The sequence below is a fragment of the Pristis pectinata genome, chromosome 37 (genome assembly GCF_009764475.1).
Source record: "Pristis pectinata isolate sPriPec2 chromosome 37, sPriPec2.1.pri, whole genome shotgun sequence".
Taxonomy (NCBI): Eukaryota; Metazoa; Chordata; class Chondrichthyes; order Rhinopristiformes; family Pristidae; genus Pristis; species Pristis pectinata.
Window position 1 is genome coordinate 4,920,386 of NC_067440.1, and position 27,296 is coordinate 4,947,681.

Genomic DNA, 27,296 nt, shown 5'->3' on the forward strand with positions numbered 1-27,296 from the left:
CAACCTATCCTCATAAGACATGCTCTCCAATCCAGGCAACATCCTGGTAAATCTCCTCTGCACCCTCTCTAAAGCTTCCACGGTAGTGTAGCGGTTAGCGTAATGCTTTACAGCGCCAGCGACCCAGGTTCAAATCCAGCCACTGTCTATAAGGAGTTTGTCCGTTCTCCCCATATCTGCGTGGGTTTCCTCCGGGTGCTCCAGTTTCCTCCCACATTCCAAAGATGTACGGGTTAGGAAGTTGTGGGCATGCTATGTTGGCGCCGGAAGTGTGGCGACACTTGCGGGTTGCCCCCAGAACACTATGCAAAAAGATGTATTTCACTGTGTGTTTCAATGTACATATAACTAATAAAGATATCTTATCATATCTTATCACATAATGAGGCAACCAGAACTGAGCACTAGGAGTGTAGTCTGGCCAGAGTCCAATAGAGCTGCAATATCACCTCACGGTTCTTAAACTAAATACCCCCGACCAATGAAGGCCAACACTCCATACGCCTTCTTAACAATACATTCCTTCTGCAATTTCAACCCAGCCACAATTCAAATGTTATTTTGCACTACAGGCAGCAAATTTGCAGAGAGCCAGCTATTCAACTAAAAGCAGCATCACCAGTGCAGTAACGAACTGGGGGCAGAGAGGGGGGGAGGTGGTGGTGAGATCGAGAGAGACAGGCTCACATTTGCAGAACGCCTTTCATGTCCCTAGCAGAAACACCTCAAACATTCAGCGCCCATTGAAGTACTCTTGAAACACTGTGATCAATGAATGGGGGCGACCTTTCTGTGCACAGCAAGCTCCCACAAGCAGGAACGAGGTAACAGGCCAAGCCTGCGGTTCTGGTGATACTGAGCATGGGGTAAATGCTGACCCAGGGGCCTGGCGAAACCTACCCCCGAGGGTGATCCTTCAGTTCCCATCTGAGAGAACAGGGCACTGGCAACACTTCACACAGACCGGCTCTCCCTCATTGGTGCTGTGTCCACCTGGATTTTACTCCAGAGTCACTGGAGTTGCCAAGACTGAGGGAGAAGGTGCAGCATGTTCCACAGGACAGGTCCCCTGTCAGGCACTAACTGACCTTCACAGAATCTCGACGTGACCGTGGAAGAAACTGGTACCGCTCAAGGGTGTCTGGAGCCCAACCGAGAATTCCAGAGACTTCCCATTTTGTGGAATGTGGGACAACGATGGGATGTGGAACTCCCCCAATACGGGGTGCCGGAGGCGAGCCACAGACACTCTTTCAAAGGGAAGTTGGATGAACTGAAGAGAAGGAATTTGACTTCAGGATATCAGTGGGGTTAATGCAGTCTGTGGGATGTCAGGCTCGATAAACAGGGAATCAAAGACTGGGAAGTCAAGGTAAACCTTTGTAAAACAGAACTGGTTTAACCTTAGGACAAAGAGCTACACAGCACGGAAAGCAGGACCTTTCAGCCCAAGAAAATAGTAGTACTGGACTCAGCCCAACATATCACGGGCACATCCCTCCCCACCCCCGCATCGGTAGTATCTACAGGAGGCGCTGCCTCAAGAAGGCAACATCCATCATCAAAGATCCCCACCGTCCGGGCCGTGCCACCTTCTCGCAGCTCCCATCGGGCAGGAGGTACAGAAGCCTGAAGTCCCCACACCACCAGGTTCAGGAACAGTGACTTTCCTTCAACCATTTTGTTCTTGAACCAACTGGCAAAACATTAATCACTACAGCTTAGCAACACTATGACCACTTGATACTGTAATGGACTTTGTTTTTGTTCTAGTTGTGTTCTTACTTGTATAATTTATGTTTATCTTGTGAATGTTATGTCTCTGATGCTGTGTGTCTGTGATGCTGCTGCAAATAAGATTTTCATTGCACCTGTGCGCACGTGTGCATGTGACAGTAAAGCTCGTCCATGCCAACCAAGTTGCCGACCTGAACTCGTCCCATTTACCTGTGTGTGGCCTGTATCCGTCTAAACCTTTCCTGTCCAATGTAGCCATCCAAATGTCTTTTAAACGTTGTAATCATACCCAACTCTACCACTTTCCCTGGCAGCTCGTTCCAACTCCCCACCACCCTCTGTGCAGAGGGGTTGCCCTTCAGACTCCCTTTAAATCTTCCCCCTCTCACTGTAAATCTGTGCCCTCTAATTTTAGACTCTTACCCTGGGGAAAAGGCTGTGACCATGCCTCTTACCTACACCCCTTATGATTTTATAGAAGGTCACCCCTCAGCCTCCGTCGCTCCAGGGAATAGAGTCCCAGCCTGTCCAGTCTCTCCTTATAATTCAAACATCCCAGTAACATCCTTGTAAATCTTTCTTGTCCCCCTTTCCAGTTTAGGAAGCCCTTTCTGTTCCACGATGGAATCTTTGGACAGGTTTCAGAGGAGCTACGGGGCAGATGGGCAGGATAGGTTAGTGGTCCCATAACTGCCTGAGCAGAGTGAGTCACGGATTAGTGCAGAATGATTCAAACCCACGGCTGTTGCCTGGACTCAGATCCCATGTAGGACAGCGGATTTCCTTCCTGAAGGATCTGGTGAGTTTTTATGGCAATCTAACTTTCACATTTCCTGACGACATAGAAGGAAGCCATTCGGCCAGTTGAGTCTAGACAGGATCACAGAACAAACCCATTCCCCAACTAATATTCTCCCCACATTCCCACCCCCCCCCAAGATTTTACCCCTCGCTCACACACTAGGGGGGTAATTTACAGCGGCTGATTAACCCACAGACCCCGCACGTCGTTGGGATGTGGGAGGGAACCGGAGCCCCCGGGTCACAGGATTTCACAGTCCCAAGCAACACACAAGACGCTGGAGGAACTCGGCGGGTCGGCCAGCATCTGTGGAGGGAAACGGACAGTCGACGTTTCATTCCCCCACCACAGATGCTGCCCGACCCGCTGATTTCCTCTAGCAGATTGTTTGTTGCATCAGATCCACACCGGATCGCTAATGTAGACCCACAGCCCAGTCAAACCCTCAGCTGATTCTGGGGGTGGTAGATAGCCGGTGGGTCGCTCTTCTTCAAGCACAGAGGGCAAAGGAGTGATTTATTCGGGGTGATCTCAGCAACGCACAGTGCAGAGAGAGAGAGAGCAAATCAGCGACTGGACATACATCTCAGCTGACAGGCAGGAGATGTAGAGAGGGCAGAAGTAATTAAATTTTGGAAGGCCGGGCGTTATAGGGTGCGGGAGATGCTTTGAAAGGGAACTGGGGAGAGAGTCGGGCGGGATCCGGTGAGGGAGCGGGGACTGTGTGTGGGAGTATTGAGTATGCTTTCACAAAGATAAGCTGGATGTGGGGGGGGGGGGGTGGGAGAGCTGTGAGAGACGACCACCCCCACCCCCACTCACCACCTCATTTCCCCCAAAATAAAAAAACCTCGGGTACATTTCCCACCCTATTGTACACGGCAGCTGCCGGGTTAACCTCGAGGGATGTGGCGGATGGAAATGCGTTCAGCACCGCAGACATCCCGATCTCCGCTCTGACAGACAGACAGAGAGAGAGAGAGAGAGAGAGAACCGGGGCAAATCCAGGCACCGCGTCCAACCACAATAACCCCACTGTTCCAACTGCCCCCGTTCACATCCAGAGCGCCCCCTCCGTTCTCCTGCATCATTCCACATCCTCCCTCCTCCCCCCCCCCCCCCCCGTTCCGGATCGATACCCCCTTCCCTCCCCCCTCGCACACAATCAAATCTCCCCACGGGGAGAGCCACCGGTACAATGCATGGGGAGGGGGCAGAATCAGCGCGGCGTGGTCTGCAATCAGCGCATTGCATTGCATTGCACTCCCAACCCCCCCCCTCCCTCCAAGGGTCGCTCCAACGACCCCCCAACCCACCACCACCCCCCCCCCCCATCGCCCCCCTTCGGGGAGAGCCCGGGACCACTTACTTGCGTCGCCTGCGGCGGAGCATTCCGCGATGGAGCAGCGGTGGTGCCGGGCGCTGGGGTGGACAATGCAGCTCGGCTGCTAGTGTGATGGGCGCGACTGGTGCATGGTGGCCGGGCGGGGAGAGCGGCGAGAGGAGGCGGCGGCGGCCGGCGATCCGCCCAACACGAATGAAGCCGCCCACGGATCCCTGCACCCGGTGCGAACAGCCCGGGTCGCCGCTGCGCTCTCCCCGCCCCCCAGCGGCCTCACACGGCGGCGGCGGTGACCAATGAGCGGCCGGGCCCGCGGACGGTGCAGCAGAGACAGTCCCGGGCGGTGGGCGGTGGGCGGTGCGGGCAGCCGGGGTCTGCAGACGGGCTGCGGGGCCTTACACCCGGTCCGGGGGCATCTCACACCCGAGGGGCATCTCGCACCCAGTCCGAGGGCATCTCACAGCCGAGGTGCGTCTCACACCCAGTCTGGGGGCGTCTCACACCCAGTCTGGGGGCATCTCACACACTAGGGGCATCTCACACCCATTCTGGGGGCACCTCACACCCGATTTCCCTCTCACACCCAGTCCGTGGCATCTCACACCCTGGGGGCATCTCACACCCGAGGGGTGTCTCACACCCTGTCCGGGGACATCTCACACCCGAGGGGCGTCTCACACCCTGGGGGCATCTCACACCTACTCCGGGGCATGTCACACCCAGTCCGAGGACATCACACACCCTTGCGTGTCTCACACCCAGTCTGGGGGTATCTCATACCCTCAGGGCGTCTTACACCCTGGGGCAATCTCACACCCAGCCTCAGGACATCGCACATTCAGTCTGGAGGCATGTCACCCGAGGGGCATCTCACGCCCAGTCCAGGGGCATCTGAGCGGCATCCCACACCCAGTCTGGGCATCTCACACCCTAGGGGCACTTCACACCGAGTCTGGGGTCATCTCACACCCTAGGGGCATCTCACACCCAGTCTGGGGGCATCTCACACCCAAGGGGTATCTCACACCCTGGGGGCATCTCACACCTAGGGGCATCTCACATCTAGTCTGGGGGTATCTCACACCCTGGGGGCATCTCACACCCAGTCTCAGGACATCCTACACCCAGTCTGGGGGTATCTCACACCTTGGGGGCATGTCACACACTAGGGATATCTCACACCCAGTCTGGGGTTAGCTCACACCCTAGGGGCATCTCACGCTCTAGGGGCATCTTACACCCAGTCTCAGGACATCTCACACCCAGTCTGGGGATAGCTCACTCCCTAGGGGCATCTGACACCCTGGGAGCATCCCACACACAGAGCATCCCACACCCAGAGTAGGGCAGACCACAGCAGCAGCGTGGGTGGAGCTGCATTGGAGATACTGTGGGATTTATGGGGAAGGTGTTGATAGGACATTCCCCACCACCGCCACCCCTCACTGGGGAATCTCGAACGAGGGCACCTAGTTTCAGAATCAGGGGTCACAGAGGAGGAATGTTTTCTCTCAGGAGGGCTTGTGAATCCTTAGAGTTCTCTCCCAGAGCTGCGGAGCGGGAGTCATTGAATATATTGAGGTGGAGAGTGACACATACTTATATCACATGGGGGGGGGGGCAAGGATTTTGGGGAGGGAGTTGGTCAGTGATGTTGAGGCCAAGATTGGATCAGCCATGATCTTTTTGAATGGTGGGTTAGTATCGAGGGGCCAAATGGCCCAACTCCTGCTCTAGTTTCTTATGTTGAGAGGGAGCAGTCAACGTGTATGACAAGCTCCCACAGTAACAAACCATTCATCCAATAAAAGACTCCAGGGAAAAACATCCCCATCCTTCTGAAATAGTGGTGGGGAGATCTTTCATTGAAAAGGCAGATGGAGTCTTGGCTTAACATCTCCTTTAAGAGATGTCCATCCCATACCAAAATGTCTCCACCTCCTTATGAACCCTTTTACCAAGCCTTTGGCCACCTTAACCTGCTGTTAATTTTTCTTCCAGATAATTTCTCTTTGCATCATGACTGGTCATTGTTGTTGACACTTTCGGGAGTATCTACAGGAGGCGCTGCCTCAAGAAGGCAACATCCATCGTCAAAGATCCCCACCGTCCGGGCCGGGCCATCTTCTCGCAACTCCCATCGGGCAGGAGGTACAGAAGCCTGAAGTCCCCACACCACCAGGTTCAGGAACAGCGACTTCCCTTCAATCATTCGGTTCTTGAACCAACCTGCACAACCCTAATCACTGAAGTTCAGCAAAACTACAACCACTTTGATCACTTTCCACTAAAATGGACTTTTTTTGTTCTACTTCTGTTCTTTCTTGTAAAAATTGTGTTTAATTTATGTCTTTCTTGCGAATGCTGCTTACAAGATATCTTTATTAGTCATCTGTACATTGAAACACACAGTGAAATTCATCTTTTGTGTAGTGTTTTGGGGGCAGCCCACAAGTGTTGCCACACTTCCGGCGCCAACATAGCACACCCACAACTTCCTAACCCGTACGTCTTTGGAATGGGGGAGGAAACCTGAGCACCCAGAGGAAACCCGCGCAGGCACGGGGAGAATGTACAAACTCCTTACAGACAGTGGCTGGAATTGAACCCAGGTCGCTGGTGCTGTATAGCATTACGCTAACTGCTACACTACCATCCCTGCCTAATATCTGATGCTCTGTGCCTGTGACGCTGCTGCAACTAAGTTTTTCATTGCACCTGTGCACACATGTACACCTGTGTGTGTGACAATAAACTCGATTTCCTCTTCAACTTTGACTTACATTACATCACAGAACCCACAGCACCAGAGAAAGCCGTTCAGTCCTTCACAGCTGTACTAGCACTTCGAAGGGTCACGGCAAGGAGCTGCAGCAGTTAGTGCTGCTCAGTTCCAGGGAGCCAGGTTCGATCCTGACCTCAGGACTTTGCACCTGCAGAGTGGGTGTTTTTCGGTAGATCCGATAAGCCAAAACCCCCCCCCCCCCCCCCCCCACCGCCTCCTCAATGAAAGAACCCATGGCCACAAATTCAAAGAAATGGGAAAGATTCTCCTTGGTGTCACAGAGTCAGAGAGTGAATAAGCACAGAAGCAGGCCCCCAATTGGTGGGAGTAGTCACAGACATCTTGAACCTCTCCCTGCTTCACTCTGAGGTTCCCACCCACTTTAAGAAGACCACTATCATCCAGATGCTAAAGAAAAACAGGGGAACGTGCCTCAATGACTACCACCTGGTAGCTCTGACATCCACCATCATGAAGTGCTTTCAGATGCTGGTCATGGCACACATCAACTCCAGCCTCCCAGACAACCTTGACCCACTGCAATGGATCCATGGCAGACACCATCTTCCTGGCCCTGAACATCTGGGTAACAAAGACACCTGCGTCAGACTCCTACTTATTGACTGCAGCTCTGCTTTCCACACCATAATTTCAAACAAACTCATCTCCAAAATCCTAGACCCAGGACTCTGCAGCCTCATCTGCAACTGGATCCTTGACTTCCTGACCAACACACCACAAGGACAGGCAGCAACACCTCCTCCATGGCTACCTACAACACCAGTGCCCCACAAGGCTGCGTCCTCTTCCCCTTACTTTACTCCCTATACACTCACAACTGTGTGGCCAAATTCTGCTCTAACTCTGTTCACAAGTCTGCAGGTGACACCACTGTAGTGGGCCAGCTCTCGAACCAGCCTCCCCTCGGGAAAGCAGCCAACATAGTCAAAGACACCTCCCACCACAGTCATTCTCTCTTCTCCCCCCTCCCATTGGGCAGAAGATACAAAAGTTTGAGAGCATGAACCACCATACTCAGGGACAGCTTCTATCCCGCTGTTATCAGACTTTTGAACTCCTGAACGATCCTTCCAGGTGAGGCAGCGCTTCACCTGCGAGTCCGAGGGTGTCATTTATTGCATCCGGTGCTCCCGGTGCGGCCTCCTGTACATCAGTGAGACCCGACGCGGATTTAGTGACCACTTCGTCGAGCACCTGCACTCCGTCCGCCGCAACAGCCAGGATCTCCTGGTGGCCACCCACTTCAATTCCATGTACCGTTCCCACACTGACATGTCTGTCCACGGCCTCCTCTACTGCCATATTGAGGCCAGACGCCGGTTGGAGGAACAACACCTCATATTCCGCCTTGGGAGTCTCCAACCTGACGGCCTCAACATCGATTTCTCGAACTTCTGGTAACCCCACCCCTTCCTTTCTCTCCCCCCCCCCCAACTCCTTTGTCTTCCCTTATTCCTGTGGCTCCCTTCCCCCATCTTGATGACCTGCCCATCTCCTCTCCTCCCCTCCCCCATCATGGTCCACCGGATTCCTTCTTCTTCAGCCCTCGGCCTCTTCTACCCATCACCTCTCAGCGTATTATATCTTCTCCCCCTCCCCCAACCACTACCTACCCCCTCTCACCTGAACTCACCTCTCCCCTGCCTGCATGAACTCCTCCCCCTCCCCCCACCTTCTTATTCTGGCTTCTGCCCTCTTCCTTTCCAGTCCTGAGGAAGGGTCTTGGCCCGAAACGTCGTCTGTTTATTTCCCTCCGTGGATGCTGCCTGACCTGCTGAGTCCCTCCAGCACTGTTTGTGTATTGCTCCAGATTCCAGCATCGGCAGAATTTCTTGTGTCTCTGTCTTGAATGGACTATTTGTATTTATTTAATTTTTTTTATTTAATTTTACTTACAGCGTGGTAACAGGCCCTTCCGGCCCGAGTCCGCACCACCCATTTTTTAAACCCAAATTAACCTACCCATACGTCTTTTAGTATGTGGGAGGAAACCGGAGCACCCAGAGCAAACCCACGCAGACACGGGAGAACGTACAAACTCCTTACAGACAGCGACGGGAATCGAAACCCGATCGCTGGCGCTGTAATAGCGTCGCGCTAACCGCTACGCTACCGTGCCGTGTATGCTAAAAGATGAACTCTTGAACTCTTGATCTCCTAATCTACCTCCCTGTGGCCCTTGCACATTATTTGCCCACCTGCACTGCTCTTCCTTTGTAACTTAAAGCAGTTGGTTAGGGTGGTGAAGGTGGCTTTTGGCACACTGGCCTTCATAAGTCAGGGCACTAAGTAGAAAAGTTGGGAGGTCATGGTGCGGTTATAGAGGACGCTGGTGAGGCTGCACCAGAGTATCGTGTTCAGTTTTGCTCGCCCTGATAAAGGAAACATGTTATTAAGCTGGAGAGAGCACAGAAAAGATTTACAAGGATGTTGCCAGGACTTGAGGGACTGAATTATAGGGGGAGGTTGGTCAGGCTAGGACTTTATTCCTTAGAGTATAGGAGACTGAGAGATGATCTTAGAGATGTGTATAAAATCATGAGGAGCACTGATAGGGTGAATGCACTCAGTCTTTTTCCCAGAGTTAGGGAATCAAGAACTAGAGGGCATAGATTAAAGATAAGAGGGTAAATATTTAAGAGGAACTTGAGGGACAACTTTTTTACACAAAGGTAGATAGGTAGATATTTATTAGTCACATGTACATCGAAACACACAGTGAAATGCACTTTCTGTGCAATGAGAATAAGCTGCCAGAGGAAGTGACAGAGGCAGGTACAATAACAACATTTAAAAGACAGTTGGACAGGTACATGGATAGGAAAGGTTTAGAAGGTTATGGGCCAAACACTGGCAAATGGGACTAGATCGGATGGGGCACCTTGGCCAGCATGGACCAGTTGGGCCAAAGAGCCTGTTTCCGTGCTGTATGACTCTATAACTGCAACACTATATTCTGCATTCTGTTTTCTTTTTACGACCTCAATATACTTTTGTATGGAATGATATGTCTGGATGGCAAGCAAACAAGAGCTGTTCACTGTATCTCGGTACATGTGACAATACCAATAGCAATACCATACCTTCAGCCATGCCAACTATAAACCACCCGAATTCACACTAATCCTCCCCTAATCTATTTTAACTCCCCCCCACCCCACCATTCCCGTGAACTCCCCTCTCCCCACCTTCTAACCCTGACATATGGATGAGGGACAATTTGCAGCAGCCAATTAACCCACCAACCCGCCCGTTGTTGGGACGTGGGAGGGAACCGGAGCACCCAGGGGAAACCCACGTGGTCACAGGGAGAGCGTGCAAACTCCACACAGACAGCGCCGGAGGTCAGGGTCGAACCCGGGTCTCTGTGGACGTGGCTGATCCCCCAGACGTTGGAATGATACCTATCCCTCAACTGGATCAATCAGGTGAACATAGATCTGACATCCCACCATCACGAAGTGCTTCGAGAGGCTGGTCATGGCACGCATCAGCTCCAGCCTCCCAGACAATCTCGACCCACTGCAATTTACCTACAACGGATGCCATCTCCCTGGCCCTACACTCAGCTCTGGAGCATCTGGACAGTAAAGACACCTATGTTAGACTGTTGTTTATTGACTACAGCTCTACCTTCAATACTATAATTCCAAGCAAACTCATCACCAAACTCTGAGACCTGGGACTCAACACCTCCCTCTGTAACTGGATCCTTGGCTTTCTAACCAACAGACTGCAATCAGTGAGGATAGGCAGCAATACCTCCAGCATGATTATTCTCTACACTGGTGCCCCTCTACTCTACTCCCTATACACGCATGACTGTGTGGCCACATTCTGCTCTAACTCCATCTACAAGTTTGCAGATGATACCACCGTTGAGGGCCGTATCTCAAACAACAATGAGTCTGGGTACAGGAAGGAGATAGAGAGATTAGTGACATGGTGTCATGACAACAACCTTTCCCTCAATGTCAACAAAACAAAAGAGCTGGTCATTGACTTCAGGAAAGGGGGCGGTGTACATGCACCTGTCTACATAACGGTGCTGAGGTCGAGAGGGTTGAGAGCTTCAAGTTCCCAGGAGTGAACTTCACCAATAGCCTGTACTGGTCAAATCACTTAGATGCCACGACCAAGAAAGCTCACCAGCACCTCTACTTTCCTCAGGAGGCTAAAGAAATTCGGCATGTCCTCTTTGACGCTCACCAACTTTTATCGATGCAACATAGAAAGCACCCTATCTGGATGTATCACGGCTTGGTACAGCAACTGCTCTGCCCAGGTCCGCAAGAAACTGCAGAGAGTTGTGGACACAGCCCAGTGCATCACGGAAACCAGCCTCCCCTCCATGGACTCTGTCTATACCTCTCGCTGCTTTGGTGAAGCCGCCAACATAATCAAAGACCCCACCCACCCAGGTCATTCTCTCTTCTCTCCTCTTCAATCAGGTAGAAGATACAGGAGCCTGAGGGCACATACCACCAGGCTTAAGGACAGCTTCTATCCCACTGTGATAAGACTACTGAACGGTTCTCTTATATGATGAGATGGACTCTTGACCTCACAATCCACCTTGTTGTGACCTTGCACCTTATTGCACTGCACTTTCTTTACAGCTGTGACACTTTACTCTGTACTGTTACTGTTTTTACCTGCTCTACCTCAATGCACTCTGTACTAATTCAATGTAACTACACTGTGTAATGAATTGACCTGTACGATCAGTATACAAGAAGTTTTTCACTGTACCTCGGCACAAGTGACAATAATAAATCAATACCAATACCAACATGGGACAGTACAGCACAGGAACAGGCCCTTTGGCCCACCATGTCTGTGCTGAACACGATATTGAATTAAACTAAATCCCTACTGCCTGCACATGGTCCATATCTCTCCATTACCTGCATATTCATGTATCTGTCTAACAGCTATTTAAACACCACTATGGTATCTGCCTCCACCACCAGCCCTGGCAGCACATTCCAGGCACCCACCCCTCCCTGTGTGAAAACCCTGCCCCGCACATCTCCTTTAAACTTTCCCCCTCCCACCTTAAATGCACGTCCTTGCGTATTTGACATTCCTATCCTGGGATAAAGGTTCTGACAGTCTACCCTCTCTGTGCCTCTCATAATTATATAAACTTCTATCAGGTTGATGTACAGTTGGTTAAGAACGAGTGGTTTGAATCAATGGTTTATTACTGTGAGATCTTGCTGTGCAAAAGAAACAGCAGCACATTCTCCCTGTGACAACATGTGTCCTACCCCCCCCCCCCAAGTGTTCTGGTTTCCTCCCACATCCCAATGATGTGGGGGTCGGTGGGTTAATTACCCACCGAATATGACCCCACCATGTGCAGGTTAATGACAATATAATTCATGGGAGTCAATGCAAGGGACAATAAGCAGAGATCCAAAGAAACAAGGCAAGGCAGAATTGGATTGATGAATCCACTCTGCTGGGAACCAACATGAAATCAATGGCCTAATTGCCTCCTTCTGTGTCATTTAGAGCAGGGTTTGTTTTCACTGTATGGTAGAATTTTTGTATAATTAATGCATCTGTTGTTGTCTGAACCTATGTGTCTGTGACACTGCTGCAAGGAAGTTTCTCAGTGTACCTGTACCTCACAGTACTTGTGCACACAATAAACTTAACTTGACATCGCTTGGTGCCATTAAGCTGGAAAGAGTGCAGAGAGAGATTTACGAGGATGTTGCCGGGACTCGAGGGACTGAGTTGTGGAGAGGTTGACCAGGCTGGGACTTTCCTCAATGGAGTGTAGGAGAATGAGGGATGATCTTATTGAGGTGTATAAAATTACGAGGGACGTAGATAGGGTGAATGCACACGGTCTTTTTCCCAGGGTTGGGGAATCAAGAACTAGAGGGGACAGGTTTAAGGTGAGAGAGGGGAGATTTAAGGGGCAACTTCTTCACCTAGAGGGTGGTCAGTATATGGAACGAGCTGCCAGAGGAAGTGGTTGAGGCAGGGACACTAACAACATATAAAAGGTACATGGATAGGAAAGGTTTAGAGGGATATGGGCCAAACGCAGGCAAGTGGGACTAGCTTAGATGGGAACCTTAGTCGGCATGGACCAGTTGGGCCGAAGGGCCTGTTTTCCGTGTTGTATGACTCTGTGACTCGCAGGTTCGCATACCTGTTACAAGATGGCATGATACACTGCAGTTGAATAAGGCAATGGACTGCCAGTAAGTACCCTAAAACTCTCAGAGTAATTTGCCCAAAGTTAATTATTACTGAATCCAACATATGGACAATGCATGTCTGTGAATTATCAATCAAATCTCAAGATATCAGGCTTAGTTTTGCATTCATTAACTCAAATAAACTGATTTACCCTCCCTTCAATTCTTTGCAAACCAGTTCAGGAAAGCTCTAAACATTAATTGCAGTGCAATCTAGCAGGTGACTCGCGGGGTGCAAAGGAATTAATTGATGTTAAGCATTGCTGCAGTAGCTTCAGTGGAGAACAGCACAGGTGGAGATCTTCGGTCATATCTGCACAGTCCGACTGACAGAAGGACCGGTATTTATACTCAGAGAACCAGGAAGAGGGTTAGCGATTTAGCTCGATGTTTTCTCTCTATCTCCTCCTTTCTCCCTTTAGCGATTGAGAAAAACTAGTCACAATTAATTGCGCGACTAAAGAAATTAATTGCGAAGTAACTGTGGTTTTAATCACACTAAGAAACTACAATAGAATACCAATATTACAGTCATAGAGAGATACAGCACAGGAACAGGCCATTCTGCCCACTCAGTCCATGCCGACCACCAACCACCCATTTAGTTTTTGTTAGGGTTTTTAGTGTAAGGGTTAGATTTTTATAAGTTTTTTCTAACTAGTCTAGTGGGGGCTGGACTGCGCAGGCGCAGCGCGGGCAGCTTAAAAAAGCAAACAGCCTATAGAGTGGGCAGCGTCGGAGCGGGCAGCGGAGTGAGTGGCAGCAGAGTGTTCTGGGCTTTGGCTCAAGGGGCTTCGGCGTGAAGGGGCAAGGAGGGTCAGTAGCTGGTAAGTAGGTAAAGGTAAGGTTTACCTGTTGTTCATTATAGATTTGTAGGTGGGACTAACTAGGGAAAAAAGAAAGGTAGTCAGATGGAGGACATGGTGGTGTGCTGCAGCTGTTTGATGTGGGAACTCGTGGACCTTGCTGCGGTCCAAGATGGCCACATCTGCAGTAAGTGCTTGAGGCTGGACGAACTTTGGCTCAGAGTTGATGAGCTGGAGTCGCAGCTACAAACACTGCGCAGCATAAGGGAGGGAGAGAGATATGTAGACACGGTGCATCAGGTGACAGTCACTCCCCTTAAAGCAGGTACATCTGAGGTTCAGGAGGCAGATAGAATGGTGACTGTCAGGGGAGGGAAGAGGAAGAAGAAGTCAGGCAGGCAGACAGGACAGAGAGCCCTTGAGGCTGTTCCCCTCAGTAACAAGTTTTCTGCCTTGGAAGCTGTTGAGGGGGATGACCTGCAGAGGCCTAGCTGCAGTAACCAGGCCTCTGGCACTGGGACCGGTCCTGCTGCTCAGAAGGGAAGGGTGGGAAAGAGACATGCGGTAGTGATAGGGGACTCGATAGTCAGGGAAACAGACAGGAGGTTCTGTGGCAGTGAGCATGAATCCCGGATGGTATGTTGCCTCCCAGGTGCCAGGGTCCGGGATGTCACTGATCGGGTCCACAGGATTCTTGAGTGGGAGGGAGAGCAGCCAGAAGTTGTGGTCCATGTTGGCGCCAACGACATAGGTAGGAAGGGGGATGAGGTCCTGAAGAGTGAGTTCAGGGAGCTAGGCAGAAAATTGAGGAACAGGACCTCAAGGGTAGCAATCTCGGGATTGCTGCCAGTGCCACGTGATAGTGAAGGTAGGAATAGGAGGAGGTGGCAGATAAATGTGTGGCTGAGAAGCTGGTGCAGGAGGGAGGGTTTTAGATTTCTAGATCATTGGGATCTCTTCTCGGAAAGGTGGGACCTGTACAGAGAGGATGGGTTACACCCAAACCAGAAGTGGGCCAATATCCTTGCAGCTAGGTTTGCTAGGGTGGTTCGGGAGGGTTTAAACTAGTTTGTGAGGGGGAAGAGAACCGGAGGAGTAGGTCAGAGGAAGAAGGGGATGGGGAAAAGTGAGATCAAACAGGTAGAGAGGCTTTGGGGAAGGAGAAGCAGAATACAGGCTGTAAAAGTAGTAAGGTAGATGGACTGAAGTGTGTTTACTTCAATGCAAGAAGTGTCAGGAATAAGGGGGATGAACTGAGGGCTTGGATAAGTATGGGGGACTCTGATATCGTGGCTATTACTGAGACGTGGCTGACGTCAGGACAGGAGTGGATATTGACTATTCCTGGTTTTCGGAGTTTTAAGAGGGATAGGGAAGGGGGGAGAAGAGGAGGAGGGGTGGTGATACTGGTCAGGGACACTTACGGCTGTGGAGAAGATGGATGTTGTAGAAGGATCATCTATAGAGTCCGTATGGGTGGAAGTAAGGAACAAGAAAGGAGCAGTTACTCTACTAGGAGTATTCTATAGGCCCCCCGGTAGCAGTAGAGATATAGAGGAGCAGATTGGCAGGCAGTGTTTGGAGAGAAGCAAAAATAACAGGGTTGTTATAATGGGAGACTTCAACTTCCCAAATATAGACTGGAACCTGCTTAGTGCCAAAGGTTTAGGTGGGACAGAATTTGTTAAATGTGTCCAGGAGAGATTCCTGACGCAGTATGTTGACAGGCCGACTAGAGGGAATGCCATGTTAGATCTAGTTTTAGGAAATGAACCGGGACAGGTGAAGGACCTATTGGTGGGTGAGCATTTGGAGGACAGTGACCATTGCTCCATAACCTTTAAAATTGTCATGGACAGGGACAGGTGCAGAGAGGACGAGGTTTTTCAATTGGGGAAGGGCTAACTACGAGGCTATAAGGAGAGAACTTGGGAGTGTAAATCGGGATGTCCTTTTTGAAGGAAAATGTACCATGGAGATGTGGTCAATGTTCAGGGATCTTATGCAGGATGTTAGGGATAAATATGTCCCGGTGAGGCAGAGAAGGAATGGCAGGGTGAAGGAACCGTGGGTGACGAGAGAGGTGGAACGACTAGTTAGGGAGAAGAAGGTAGCATACATGAGGTATAAGCAGCAAGGTTCAGACAGGGCCCGTGAGGAATATAGGGTAGCAAAGAAGGAACTTAAGAAAGGGCTGAGGAGAGCTAGAAGGGGACATGAAAAGGCGTTGACTAGTAGGGTTAAGGAAAATCCCAAGGCCTTTTTCAAGTACATGAAGGGTAGGAGGATGGCTAGGGTAAAGGTAGGTCCGATTAAGGACAAAGGTGGGAGAATTTGCCTGGAGGCGGCGGAAGTGGGTGAGGTTCTCAATGAATACTTCTCTTCGGTATTCACCAAGGAGAGGGGTCTTGATGATGCGGAAGGGAGTGCTGGTAGGGGTAATGTTCTCGAGGTTGTAGATATCAAGAGAGAGGATGTGTTGAAGTTGTTAAATAATACTAAGACAGATAAATCTCCAGGGCCTGACGGGATTTTCCCCAGGCTGCTTCGAGAGGCTAGGGAGGAGATTGTTGAACCACTGGTAAGGATCTTTGAGTCTTCGTTGTCCACAGGGATGGTGCTGGAGGATTGGAGGGTGGCAAATGTTGTCTCCTTGTTCAAAAAATAGTCCAGGGAATTACAGACTGGTGAGCCTTACGTCTGTGGTGGGTAAGCTGTTAGAAAGCTTACATAGAAAGCTTACATAGTAGGGATAGGGATAGTAGGGGTAGGGATAGTCCAGGGAATTACAGACTGGTGAGCCTTACGTCTGTGGTGGGTAAGCTGTTAGAAAGGATTCTAAGGGATAGGATTTATGAACACCTTGAGAATCATGGACTGATTAGGGACAGCCAGCATGGCTTTGTGAAGGGAAGATCTTGCCTCACAAGCCTGATAGAGTTCTTTGAGGAGGTGACGAGGAAGATTGATGAGGGTAGTGCGGTGGATGTGGTCTACATGGATTTTAGTAAGGCATTTGATAAGGTTCTTCATGGTAGGCTTCTTCAGAAGGTCAGAGGCCAAGGGATCCAGGGAAGCTTGGCTGTGTGGATTAGGAATTGGCTTGCATGTAGAAAGCAGAGGGTTGTGGTGGAAGGAGTGCCCTCGGATTGGAGGGCAGTGACTAGTGGTGTCCCGCAGGGATCGGTTCTGGGACCTCTACTTTTTGTGATATTTATAGATGACTTAGATGAGGGGGTGGAGGGCTGGGTTAGTAAGTTTGCGGACGACACTAAGATTGGCGGTGTTGTGGATAGTGTGGAGGGCTGTCGGAGCTTACAGAGGGATATTGATAGGATGCAGAGCTGGGCTGACAAGTGGCAGATGGAGTTCAATCCGGAGAAGTGTGAGGTGATACACTTTGGAAGGACAAACTCCAGGGCAGAGTACAGGGTAAACGGCAAGGTACTTGGCCGTGTGGAGGAGCAGAGGGATCTGGGGGTTCACATTCACAGTTCATTGAAAGTTGCCTCACAGGTGGATAGAGCAGTTAAGAAGGCCAATGGGATGTTGGCTTTCATAAATCGTGGGATTGAGTTTAAGAGCCGCGAGGTGATGATGCAGCTTTACAAAACTCTAGTTAGGCCACACTTAGAGTACTGTGTTCGGTTCTGGTCACCTCATTATAGGAAGGATGTGGAGGCGTTGGAGAGGGTGCAGAGGAGATTTACCAGGATGCTGCCTGGATTAGAGCGTATGGAATATGAGCACAGGCTTAAGGTGCTAGGGCTTTATTCACTGGAAAGGAGGAGGATGAGAGGAGACATGATAGAGGTATATAAAATATTGAGAGGAATAGATAGAGTAGACAGTCAGCACCTCCTTCGCAGGGCACCAATGCTCAAGACGAGAGGGCATGGCTTTAAGGTTATGGCTGGGAGGTTCAGGGGAGATGTCAGAGGGAGGGTTTTCACCCAGAGAGTGGTTGGTGCATGGAATGCACTGCCTGGGGCGGTGGTGGAGGCAGATACATTGAACAGGTTCAAGAGCTTGTTGGATAGGCATATGGAGGAATGTGAGATAGAGGGATATGCTCGAGGAAGGGGTTAGGTAGTGTGAGGGTGGTTTGATGGACGGCACAACATGGTGGGCCGAAGGGCCTGTTTTGTGCTGTATGGTTCTATGGTTCTATGGTACACCGATCCTGTTTTATTCTCCCCACATTTCCACCAACTCCCCCCCGATTCTACCCCTCATCCACACACTAGGGGGGCAATTTACAGCGGCCCATTAACCCACCGACCCCCACACGTTGTTGGGATGTGGGAGGGAACCGGAGCACCCAGGGGAAACCCACGGGGTCACAGGGAGAAGGTGCAAACTCCGCACGCGTACACACACACACACACACACACGCACACGCACGCACACGCACACACGCACACACACGCACACACACACACACACACGCACGCACACACACAAGCACACACGCACGCACACGCACACACGCACACACACGCACACACACACACACACACACACACACACACACACACAAGCACACACGCACACACGCACGCACACACAAAGCGCCAGAGGCCAGGATCGAACCTAGGTCTCTGGAGCTGCGAAGCAGTTGCTCTACTCACTGCGCCATGGGTCACCCATAATATTCTCGAATGGAAATTAAGCTGTAAATCTGAATGGACCTTTGCTTTTCTTCTATAGTCTCGAACAGTCTAATTTTAGACTCTCATCACTCTCAGAGCTTTCCGCAGGGTTACTCATCCCTAACTGCACACATCCAACAGCCTTCCATTCACTGTGGTCTTACATTTCCAGGCGTCCGCACATCCCCAGCCACCTCAGCAATGCCATCGGATAAGATACGCAGGGAGGGAGGAAATTGGAAAGGGGATCGAGCAGCCCGTCAGGAGGAGAGTGGAGGGGCTGGGGGGAGGAGCCATTTAATTCCTACACCAACCTATCTGTCCTCGACCTCCTCCACTGCCAGGGTGAGGCCAAAGGTGGCAGCACCTCTATGGCATGAACACTGAATTCTCCAGCTTCAGGTAACCTGCCCCCCCCCCCCCGTCCCTTCTCTCTCTCCTCCTGATCCACCCAGTTCCCCCTACACCCCTCCCCAGCCCCATCACCCTCTTTCCCCTCCCCCACCCACTCCATCTGTCCGTCATCCACACCCCCCCCTCCCACTGGGACCGCCCCCCCCTCGCCCACTGTTCCCATCTGCCCTCCCCACCTCCCGTATTTGGTTCCAGGCTCCCACCTTCCTCTCCTATCAGATCCCACCATCTGCAGCCCTCTGTCGCCTCCCCCTCTCACTTCCCGGCCTCCGTCGCTGTTCCCCCCACTCCCCTCCTCATCTGCCTCTCCCCACCGCCCCCCTCACCTGGATCCACCTGCAGGCTCCCGCTCCACCCCTTCCCCTCCACCGACTATCTCCCCTCGATCTTTCAGTCCAGATGAAGGGTCTCGACCCGAAACGTATACTGTCCATTTCCCTCCGCAGATGCTGCCCGACCCGCTGAGTTCCTCCAGCAGCTTAGTTTTTTTGTCCAACCTTTCTTCACCATACGATCTACCTGTTCAACTCCATTTAGGGACACGTACACCAAGGTCCCTCTGTTCCTCAACACTGCCTTGGGCTCTACCTTCCATTGTGTACGTCCTTCTTATTAGACTTGTAGAAAAAGCAACACATTTGGTTCTTGAACCAACCAACACAATTCTAATCACTGGAGCTTAGCAACACTGTGACTGCTTTGCACCAATATGCACTCTTTTTTTTGTTCTAATTCTGTTCTTTCTAGTAAAAACTGTGTATAATTTAATGTACGTTTTTCTTGTGAATGCTGCTTATCTGATGCTGTGTGCCTGTGATGTTGCTTCAAGTAAGTTTTTCATTGCACCTGTGCACACGTGGACGTGCGTTGGACAATAAACTCAACCCTGCCTTTGACATCTCCCTCCTCTCTTCCCGCATTCCTGCCCTTGCCCCCTACTTCCCCGCCTTGTCCTCCCTCCCTAGCCAACCCCTTTCCCATTCCCACCATTTCTTCACTAACACTAATATCTTTCCGTTCTTCCTTTTCACTGAACTCCTGGTTCTCTGCTGTTTCCGAGATGTTATCTGTGTTCTCTTCTGTGAAGGTGGAACCAAAGTGTTTATTGAATTACTCTGCCATTTCTTTGTTCCTCAATATAAATTACCTCAGGGGTGTTGGTGTTGGTTTATTATTGTCATTTGTACCGAGGTACAGTGAAAAACTTGTCTTGCACACTGATCATACAGATCAGAGTGCATTGAGGTAGTACAGGGTGAAAACAATAACAGAATACAGAGTAAAGTGTCACAGCTACAGGGAAGTGCATTGCAGGTAGACAATAAGGTGCAAGGTCATAACAAAGTAGATTGTGAGGTCAAGACTCCATATCGTATAAGGGAACCGTTCAGTAGTCTTAACACAGTGGGGTAGAAGCTGTCCTTGAGCCTGGTGTTATGTGCCCTGAGGCTCCTGTATCTTCTGCCTGATGGGAGAGGGGAGAAGAGAGAATGACCTGGGTGGGTGGGGTCTTTGATTATGTTGGCAGCAAGAGATAGAGACAGAGTCCTTGGCGGGGAGGATGGTTTCCGTGATGCGCTGGGCTGTGTCCACAACTCTCTGCAGTTTCTTGCGGTCCCGGGCAGAGCAGTTGCTGTACCAAGCCGCGATGCATCCAGATAGGATGCTTTCTGTGGTGCATTGATGGGATCTACGTTTGCCTTCACTAATTTTTTTTGTGTACTTGTAGAAGCTTTTACAATCTACTTTTACGCTCCTTGTAAGTTTACTCTATTTTCTCTCTCTTAATCATCTCCTGGTCCTTTTTTGATGAATGGAGTGTATAATTTCCTTCATTTCTTCTTTATGTCCCCAATGAACCTCACCAGTTTTTACAGATGCACCACAGAAGGCATCCTATCCAGATGCATCACAGCTTGGTAGGGCAACTGCTCTGCCCAAGACCCCAGGAAATTGCAGAGGGTTGCGAACACAGTCAGTCCTCCCTGCCACTGACTCCATCTACACTTCCTGCTACCTTGGGAAAGCAGCCAACGTAATCAAGAAGCCTCCATACCCCGGTCATTCTCTCTTCTCCCCTCTCCCGCTGGGCTGAAGATACAAAAGTTTGAGAACAGGTACCGCCAGGCTCAAGGACAGCTTCTATCCCACTGTTATCAGAATCTTGAACAGACCTCTTGCACGCTAAAAGATGAACTCTCAATCTCTCTATCTACGTCGTCGTGGCCCTTGCACCTTATTTGTCTACCTGCACTGCACTTTCTCTGTAATTGCAACAACATATTCTGCATTCTGTTTTCTTTTTACAATCTCGATGTAAAGCATGATCTGCCTGGACGGCATGCAACACAAAAGCTCTTCACTGCATCTCCGTACGTGTGACAATAATAAATCAATTCAACCCAATCCTGTCCACCTTCATCTCTTTCAGTGAAACTCCCCAATCTCTCGGAGCCAAATCACCCCACATACATCCTTGGGTTTCTTTTGTCTAGTTTTGGATCGAGCTGCTTCACCTTCCATTCCAATGAAGAATTCTGTCTTGTTATTGTCTCTCTTCCCCAAAGGACCCCACACAACTAGATCATCGATTAACCCTTTCTCATCGCATTAAAGCCTTGTGCCCTCAATATAATGATCCAGACAACTATTACAAATACATTCCATGAATTCATCCTCCACTTTATGACCACTAATTTGACTTGTCCTCTCGAAATGTAAACCAAAGTGCCCCATCGTTATTATATTAGCGCTGATACTTGCACCCCTAATGTCCTGATTTACGCTCCACCCGATATTTAAACCGCTCGTTGGCGAACTGTTGATCGCTCGAAACAGAGAGGAGGAATAAATGGGTCACTTCTGGTTTGGGAGGTTGTGAATAGTGGGATTGATACCAGAAACCCATGTTGTTCACAATCTGTATCAATGATTTGGAGGAGGGGATCACGGGTACTATATCCAAGCTTGCTGAAGGCACAAAGCTGGGTGGGAGGTGTTGGCTGTGAGAAGGAGGCAGAGAGACTTCAGGGAGATAGGGACAGGTTCAGGAAAGGGCACAGCAGATGGAATATAATGTGGGAAAATGTGAGATAAGCAACTTTGGTCAAAAAAAAAAATAACTTTTCGAATGATGAGAGGTTGTTGGGTGTTCAGAGGACTTGTGGATCCTTGGATACAGATCACTGATGGTTAACATGCAGGTAAAGCATGCATTGAGGAAGCTGAATGATACGTTCCTGCTTCGAGCTGTCGACAGAAGGTTGCCTGGCTAACAGGAAGCAGAGAGCAGGCGTAAGTGAGCCTTTATCTGCTTAACAAGATGGAAGGAGCATGATCGGAACCGGGGCCTCAACATGGATATGGATGAAGGTTGGCTAATGACACAAAAACAGGTTGGAAAGCAAACTGTGAAGAGGATATGAAGAGGCCGTAATAGGATATCGATAGGTTACATAGTGAGCAAAGATCCAACAAGTATAGTTTGTGAAAATGTGGAATTGTCTATTTTAGCAGGTAAAATAAAGCTACATATTATCTGCATGGTGGGAGATTGCAGGAGGGCTCTGAGTGTCTTAGAGCAGGCGTTGAGGAAGTATACGGGTACAGCAACTCAGGAAACCTAACAGAATGTTATTGTTCATTGTGGGAGGGGAATGATGTGGAGGCTTTGGAGAGGGTGCAGAAGAGGTTCACCAGGATGCTGCCTGGATTAGAGAGCATGTTCTATAAGGAGAGGTTGGACAAACTTGGGTTGTTTTCTCTGGAGCAGCAGAAGCTGAAGGGAGACATGATAAGAGGTTTATAAGATTATGAGTGTAAGGGTTAGCTTAACACTATTACAGCGCCAGCAACCAGGGTTCAATTCCCGCCACTACCTGTAAGGAGTCTGTACGTTCTCCCTGTGACTGTGTGGGTTTCCTCCGGGTGCTCCGGTTTCCTCCCACATTCCAAAGGCATACGGGTTAGGAAGTTGTGGACATGCTATGTTGGCGCTGGAAGCGTGGCGACACTTGCAGGCTGCCCCCAGGACACCCTACGCAAAAGATGCATTCCACTGTGTGTTTTGATGTACATGTGACTAATAAAGAAATTTTATCTTACATGGACAGGGAAGGTTTAGGGGAATATGGGCCAAGCACAGGTAAATGGGACTAGCTCAGGTAGACAACTTGGTCAGCATGGACAAGTTGGGCCGAAGGGCCTGTTTCCACGCTGTATAACTCAATGACTCACGAGCTACCACCTGGCAGCCTTTCAATCACTTCCTACCCCACCAGTAGCAGAGTCTGCAGGTCCCGCAATGGCCTCATCAGAACCCCCAGTCACAGAATGGAAGCAAGTCCCCCTCGATCCTGAGGCACTGCCACGGAAGAAGATAATCATGCACCACCTTAACACAAAGAGCTTGGCCGGAGACTGTTACACAGCTTGGAGCCGATGTCTGTTTGGTACCCACTCCCGTCAGGAGCCTTGGGCATTGTTACAACAGTTCAGGGACACGCAAAATGTAAATCCCATTGGAATAAATTAAAGCTCATCAAGTAGCAATCAACAATTGATTACATCATAGAGTAAACTATAGTCGTTGTTTAGTCGAATAAACCTAGTAATCTTGTTGCTTTTCACATGCTGTTATTTTAAAAAATGTGGTTAACCATTCGACAGTGTGGATGGAACTCTTTCTGAACACTTACACAAAGCAGGACAGGGAGGAGCACAGCAGTAAGCCAGGGGAAGGCAGTCGGGCATTCATAACAAGGGAAGAAGAACTGTTTTGTATATTGATGGGATTGCGTTGAGAGCTGGCATAGTTTCAACAGGCTGAATGGCCTCCTTCGCTATCATGAGAGGTATGGGGCCCTTTAATTGGCACAAAAAAAAATCAAATTGTAATAAGTGTATCCAACAAAACATAACACTGGGCTCAAATATCAGAAAAGCAAAAAGCACTATAACAGCGCCAGCGATCAGGGTTCGATTCCCGTCGCTGTCTGTAAGGAGTTTGTACGATCTCCCCGTGTCTGCGTGGGTTTCCTCCGGGTGCTCCGGTTTCCTCCCACATTCAAAAGACGTACGGGTAGGTTAACTTGGGGGTTTAAAATGGGTGGCGCATGAGGAAGTGAAGGGTTAAGAATTGCAACCATACCTATAACTGGCAAACAAAAATATATATATATATGCATTTATATTTCTTTAGCAAGGACTAGCAAGCTGCTGACCCACTAGTTAGGTTGGAACGTTAAGTATGTTAACTGCCTTTGTTTCGGGTAACGAACCATTCCGATATGTCAGACGGTGGCGATACTGAGTGTAATTAACATCGAGGTAAAGACTTGGTCTGAACAATGAAGGGTGATACCTGCCTTTGAAAGCCTTGACTATAACTCAATTATACTAAGACAAAAGGTGTGATAGCTGTCTCGGGATCCCTATAGCTTGACCGAAACTCGCGGCGCCGTTTGCATGGGATGAGCATGACAATTCCTGTATAAATGTTTGTCTGCCCTTTGTTCGGAGAGAACTCGGGAAGCGACTCTTAGCGAGTGCTGAAGAGAATTCTCCTAGCGGTGCACTGCTAATAAAGGTATTTGTTCGAATCGACCTCGTGGCACTGTGTTATTTACAGCGGACGGAAAGGGAAATTGATTTCGGGACGACACGCGGACTCTTTGGGCCGAAAGGGCCTGTTACCACGCAGTAAATAAAAAAAATTTTTAAAACCTGCAGATGCTGGGAATCTGGAATAAAGACCATATGATATAGGAGCAGAATTAGGCCATTTGGCCCATCGAGTCTGCTCCGCCATTCAACCATGGCTGATTTTCTGTTTCCTCAACCCCATTCTCCCGCATTCTCCCCGTAACCCTGAACCCCCTCACCAATCCAGAACCCATCAATCTCTGCCTTAAATACACCCCGTGACTTGGCCTCCACTGCCCTCTGTGGCAACGAATTCCACAGATTCACTGCCCTCTGGCTGAAGAAATTCCTCCTCAACTCAAGTTCTAATGGGACGTCCCTTTATTCCGAGGCTGTGCCCTCGGATCCTGGACTCTCCCGCTGATGGAAACATCCTCTCCGTGTCTAATAAAAACAAGGGAGTGGTGAAGACACTGCAGGTCAGGCAGCATCTGTGGAGAAAGGATCCTCTCCTTGCTCGGTATCGAGGCCGGCTTAATTCTGCTATGGCTTTGTGTGTTCTGAGGTGGATGATATGGTCCATGTGGGGTCTGCAGACTCTTCTGCCGATGGGGCAGAGGTGTGTGGGGGGGGGGGGGGGGGGGAGAGAGGAGGTGGGTGGTGTCTGAGGTGACTGGCCATTCCATCACTCTTACAGTGTAACGTAGCTGGTGGTACGTAGCGATGTAGCCCTAGCACGTGGACACGCGTGTGCAGGCTCTGGCATAAGCAACAGTACATAAGCAATAGCACTTGGACACACGTGTGCAGGCTTAACATACAGGGAGTGTTTGTTGTCTCTGGGCCTGTACTCAATGGGGTTCAGAAGGATAAGGGGGGTGAGTAGAATCTCATTGAAACCTACTGGATACTGAAAGGCCTGGATAGAGTGGACGCGGAGAGGATGTTTCCATCAGTGGGAGAGTCCTGGATCCGAGGGCACGGCCTCAGAATAAAGGGACGTCCCATTAGAACTGAGTTGAGGAGGAATTTCTTTAGCCAGAGGGCGGTGAATCTGTGGAATCCCCTTGCCACGGAGGGTGGTGGAGGCCAAGTAAAGGCAGAGATTGATAGGTTCTTGATTGGTAAGGAGGGGGTTCTGTGCAGAAAGCAGGGTTGAACAAAAAATCAGCCATGATCAAACGGCAGAGCAGACTCGATGGGCCGAATGGCCTGATTCTGCTCATACCTGATGGGTTCAGTCTGAGCGATAGCATCCAGTCAGCCGCACGAGGACCGATCCGGGTTGGGCGGACTTGTCGGGACATCCTCCCGGGGGAATTGACGTCCTGGGACAACGGGCAGACGAGGAATTGGTTCGGGCGACCCCAGAACAGACGGTGCTGCAGTAAACCAGGAGCAGGATCCCTCTGCTTCCTTTCCCGGTGCTTGAGTGCCCACCAGCAGCCTCGCGTCCTCCCGTCAGCCACCCTTGATGTATCAGTGGGATCTTCCCTCTCCATCAAGGCCCCTTCTCTGGGCACCGCTCCCCGCCTGCTGTCCATAAAACCCCAAAACCCCAGCTCCAAGCCCCAGGCCTTCAAACCACGCACCACATCTCCTAACAACCGAGGAGGAGGCCATTTGGTCCCTCGAGCCTATATATTCCTCGCCAATTGTCCCTGTAACCCATTCATAAAGCAGCAGGGGAAATGTTTCCCTCTCCAGACTCACTGTAGATCCCACAGAACGGCATCTACCAGCTGAGTGGGACTTTTATCTCCTTCTGAGCTCTCTGGAAGATTGACAGGCACAGCATCTACATTTTAATTCCTGCCTCCGCACCGATTTCACTGCCTCCCACTTCTGTGTCAGCCTGAGGGCAAAGTGCGACCTTGACTTTTATGTTCGGGAAGGAGGGAGGTTTACGAGCTTTACTGCAGTCATTAAAGCTTTATTGCATGTCATCAATATTTTGCTCAACAGACCTGATTTGTCAACGTCAGGGATGTAAAAGTGCTCAGAGGACTGGCCTTTCAACATTGGTACATTTTAATTCAACAGAGACACAGAAACACAAAGGATTAATTCATAATCTTAACTCACAGGATCTGGGCATTGCTGGCATTTATTCCCCATCCCTAATTACCCCTTGAGAAGGTGGGGATGAGCTGCCCTCTTAACCCGCTGCAGTCCTTCAAGTGAGGAGCTCCCACGGTGCCGATGCGGTGGGAATTCCAGGATTCACACCCAGTGACGACGGAGGAGTGGTGATACCTTTCCAAGCCCTGCCCATTCATGGTGCGGCAGAGCGGCGCAGTGGGGAGAGCCACTGTCTCTGTGCTCCAGAGACCCGGGTTCTATCCCGGCCTCTGGCGCTGTGTGTGTGTGTGTGTGTGTGTGTGTGTGTGTGTGTGTGTGTGTGTGTGTGTGTTTGTGTGTATAGTGTGTATGTATGTATGTCTGTGTGCATATGTGTGTATGTGCGTGTGTGTGTATATGCGTGTGCATGTGTGCGTGCTTGCGTGTGTGTGTGTGTGTGTGTGTGTGTGTGTGTGTGTGTGTGCGCGCGTGCTTGTGTGTGTGCGCGTGTGTGTGGAGTTTGCACGTTTGAGTGACCACACAAGTTTCCCCCAGGTGCTCCGGTTCCCTCCCACATCCCAACGACATGCGGGGTCGGTGGGTTAATCGGCCGCTGTGAATTACCCCCCTGGTGTGTGGGTGAGGGGTAGAATCTGGGGGGAGTTGATGGAAATGTGGGGAGAATGAAATGGGTTAGGGTAGGTTTAGTGTAAGTGGGTGGTCGATGGTCAGATTGAACTCTGTGAACACACACATTCAAATCCCACACAAAGACCCATCACAGCCACCAACACACACCTACCAACAACACA

General features: G+C 50.2%; 1 protein-coding gene across 2 annotated transcripts in view; it reads right to left on the reverse strand.

Annotated features, from left to right (window-relative positions):
- The window catches only part of LOC127586594 (galactose-3-O-sulfotransferase 2-like), a 109,087-nt gene that overhangs the window by 37,728 nt on the left and 44,063 nt on the right, over positions 1-27,296 (reverse strand). The window contains exon 1 of one of the 2 annotated variants that reach the window (XM_052044687.1): positions 3,909-4,265. The exons of the other annotated variant lie outside the window; for it this stretch is intronic. Coding sequence (XP_051900647.1) covers positions 3,909-3,931 — 23 coding nt within the window. The 5' untranslated portion in view covers positions 3,932-4,265. Of the gene's footprint in view, positions 1-3,908; positions 4,266-27,296 lie in introns of those variants that run through there. 2 annotated transcript variants of the gene reach the window in all.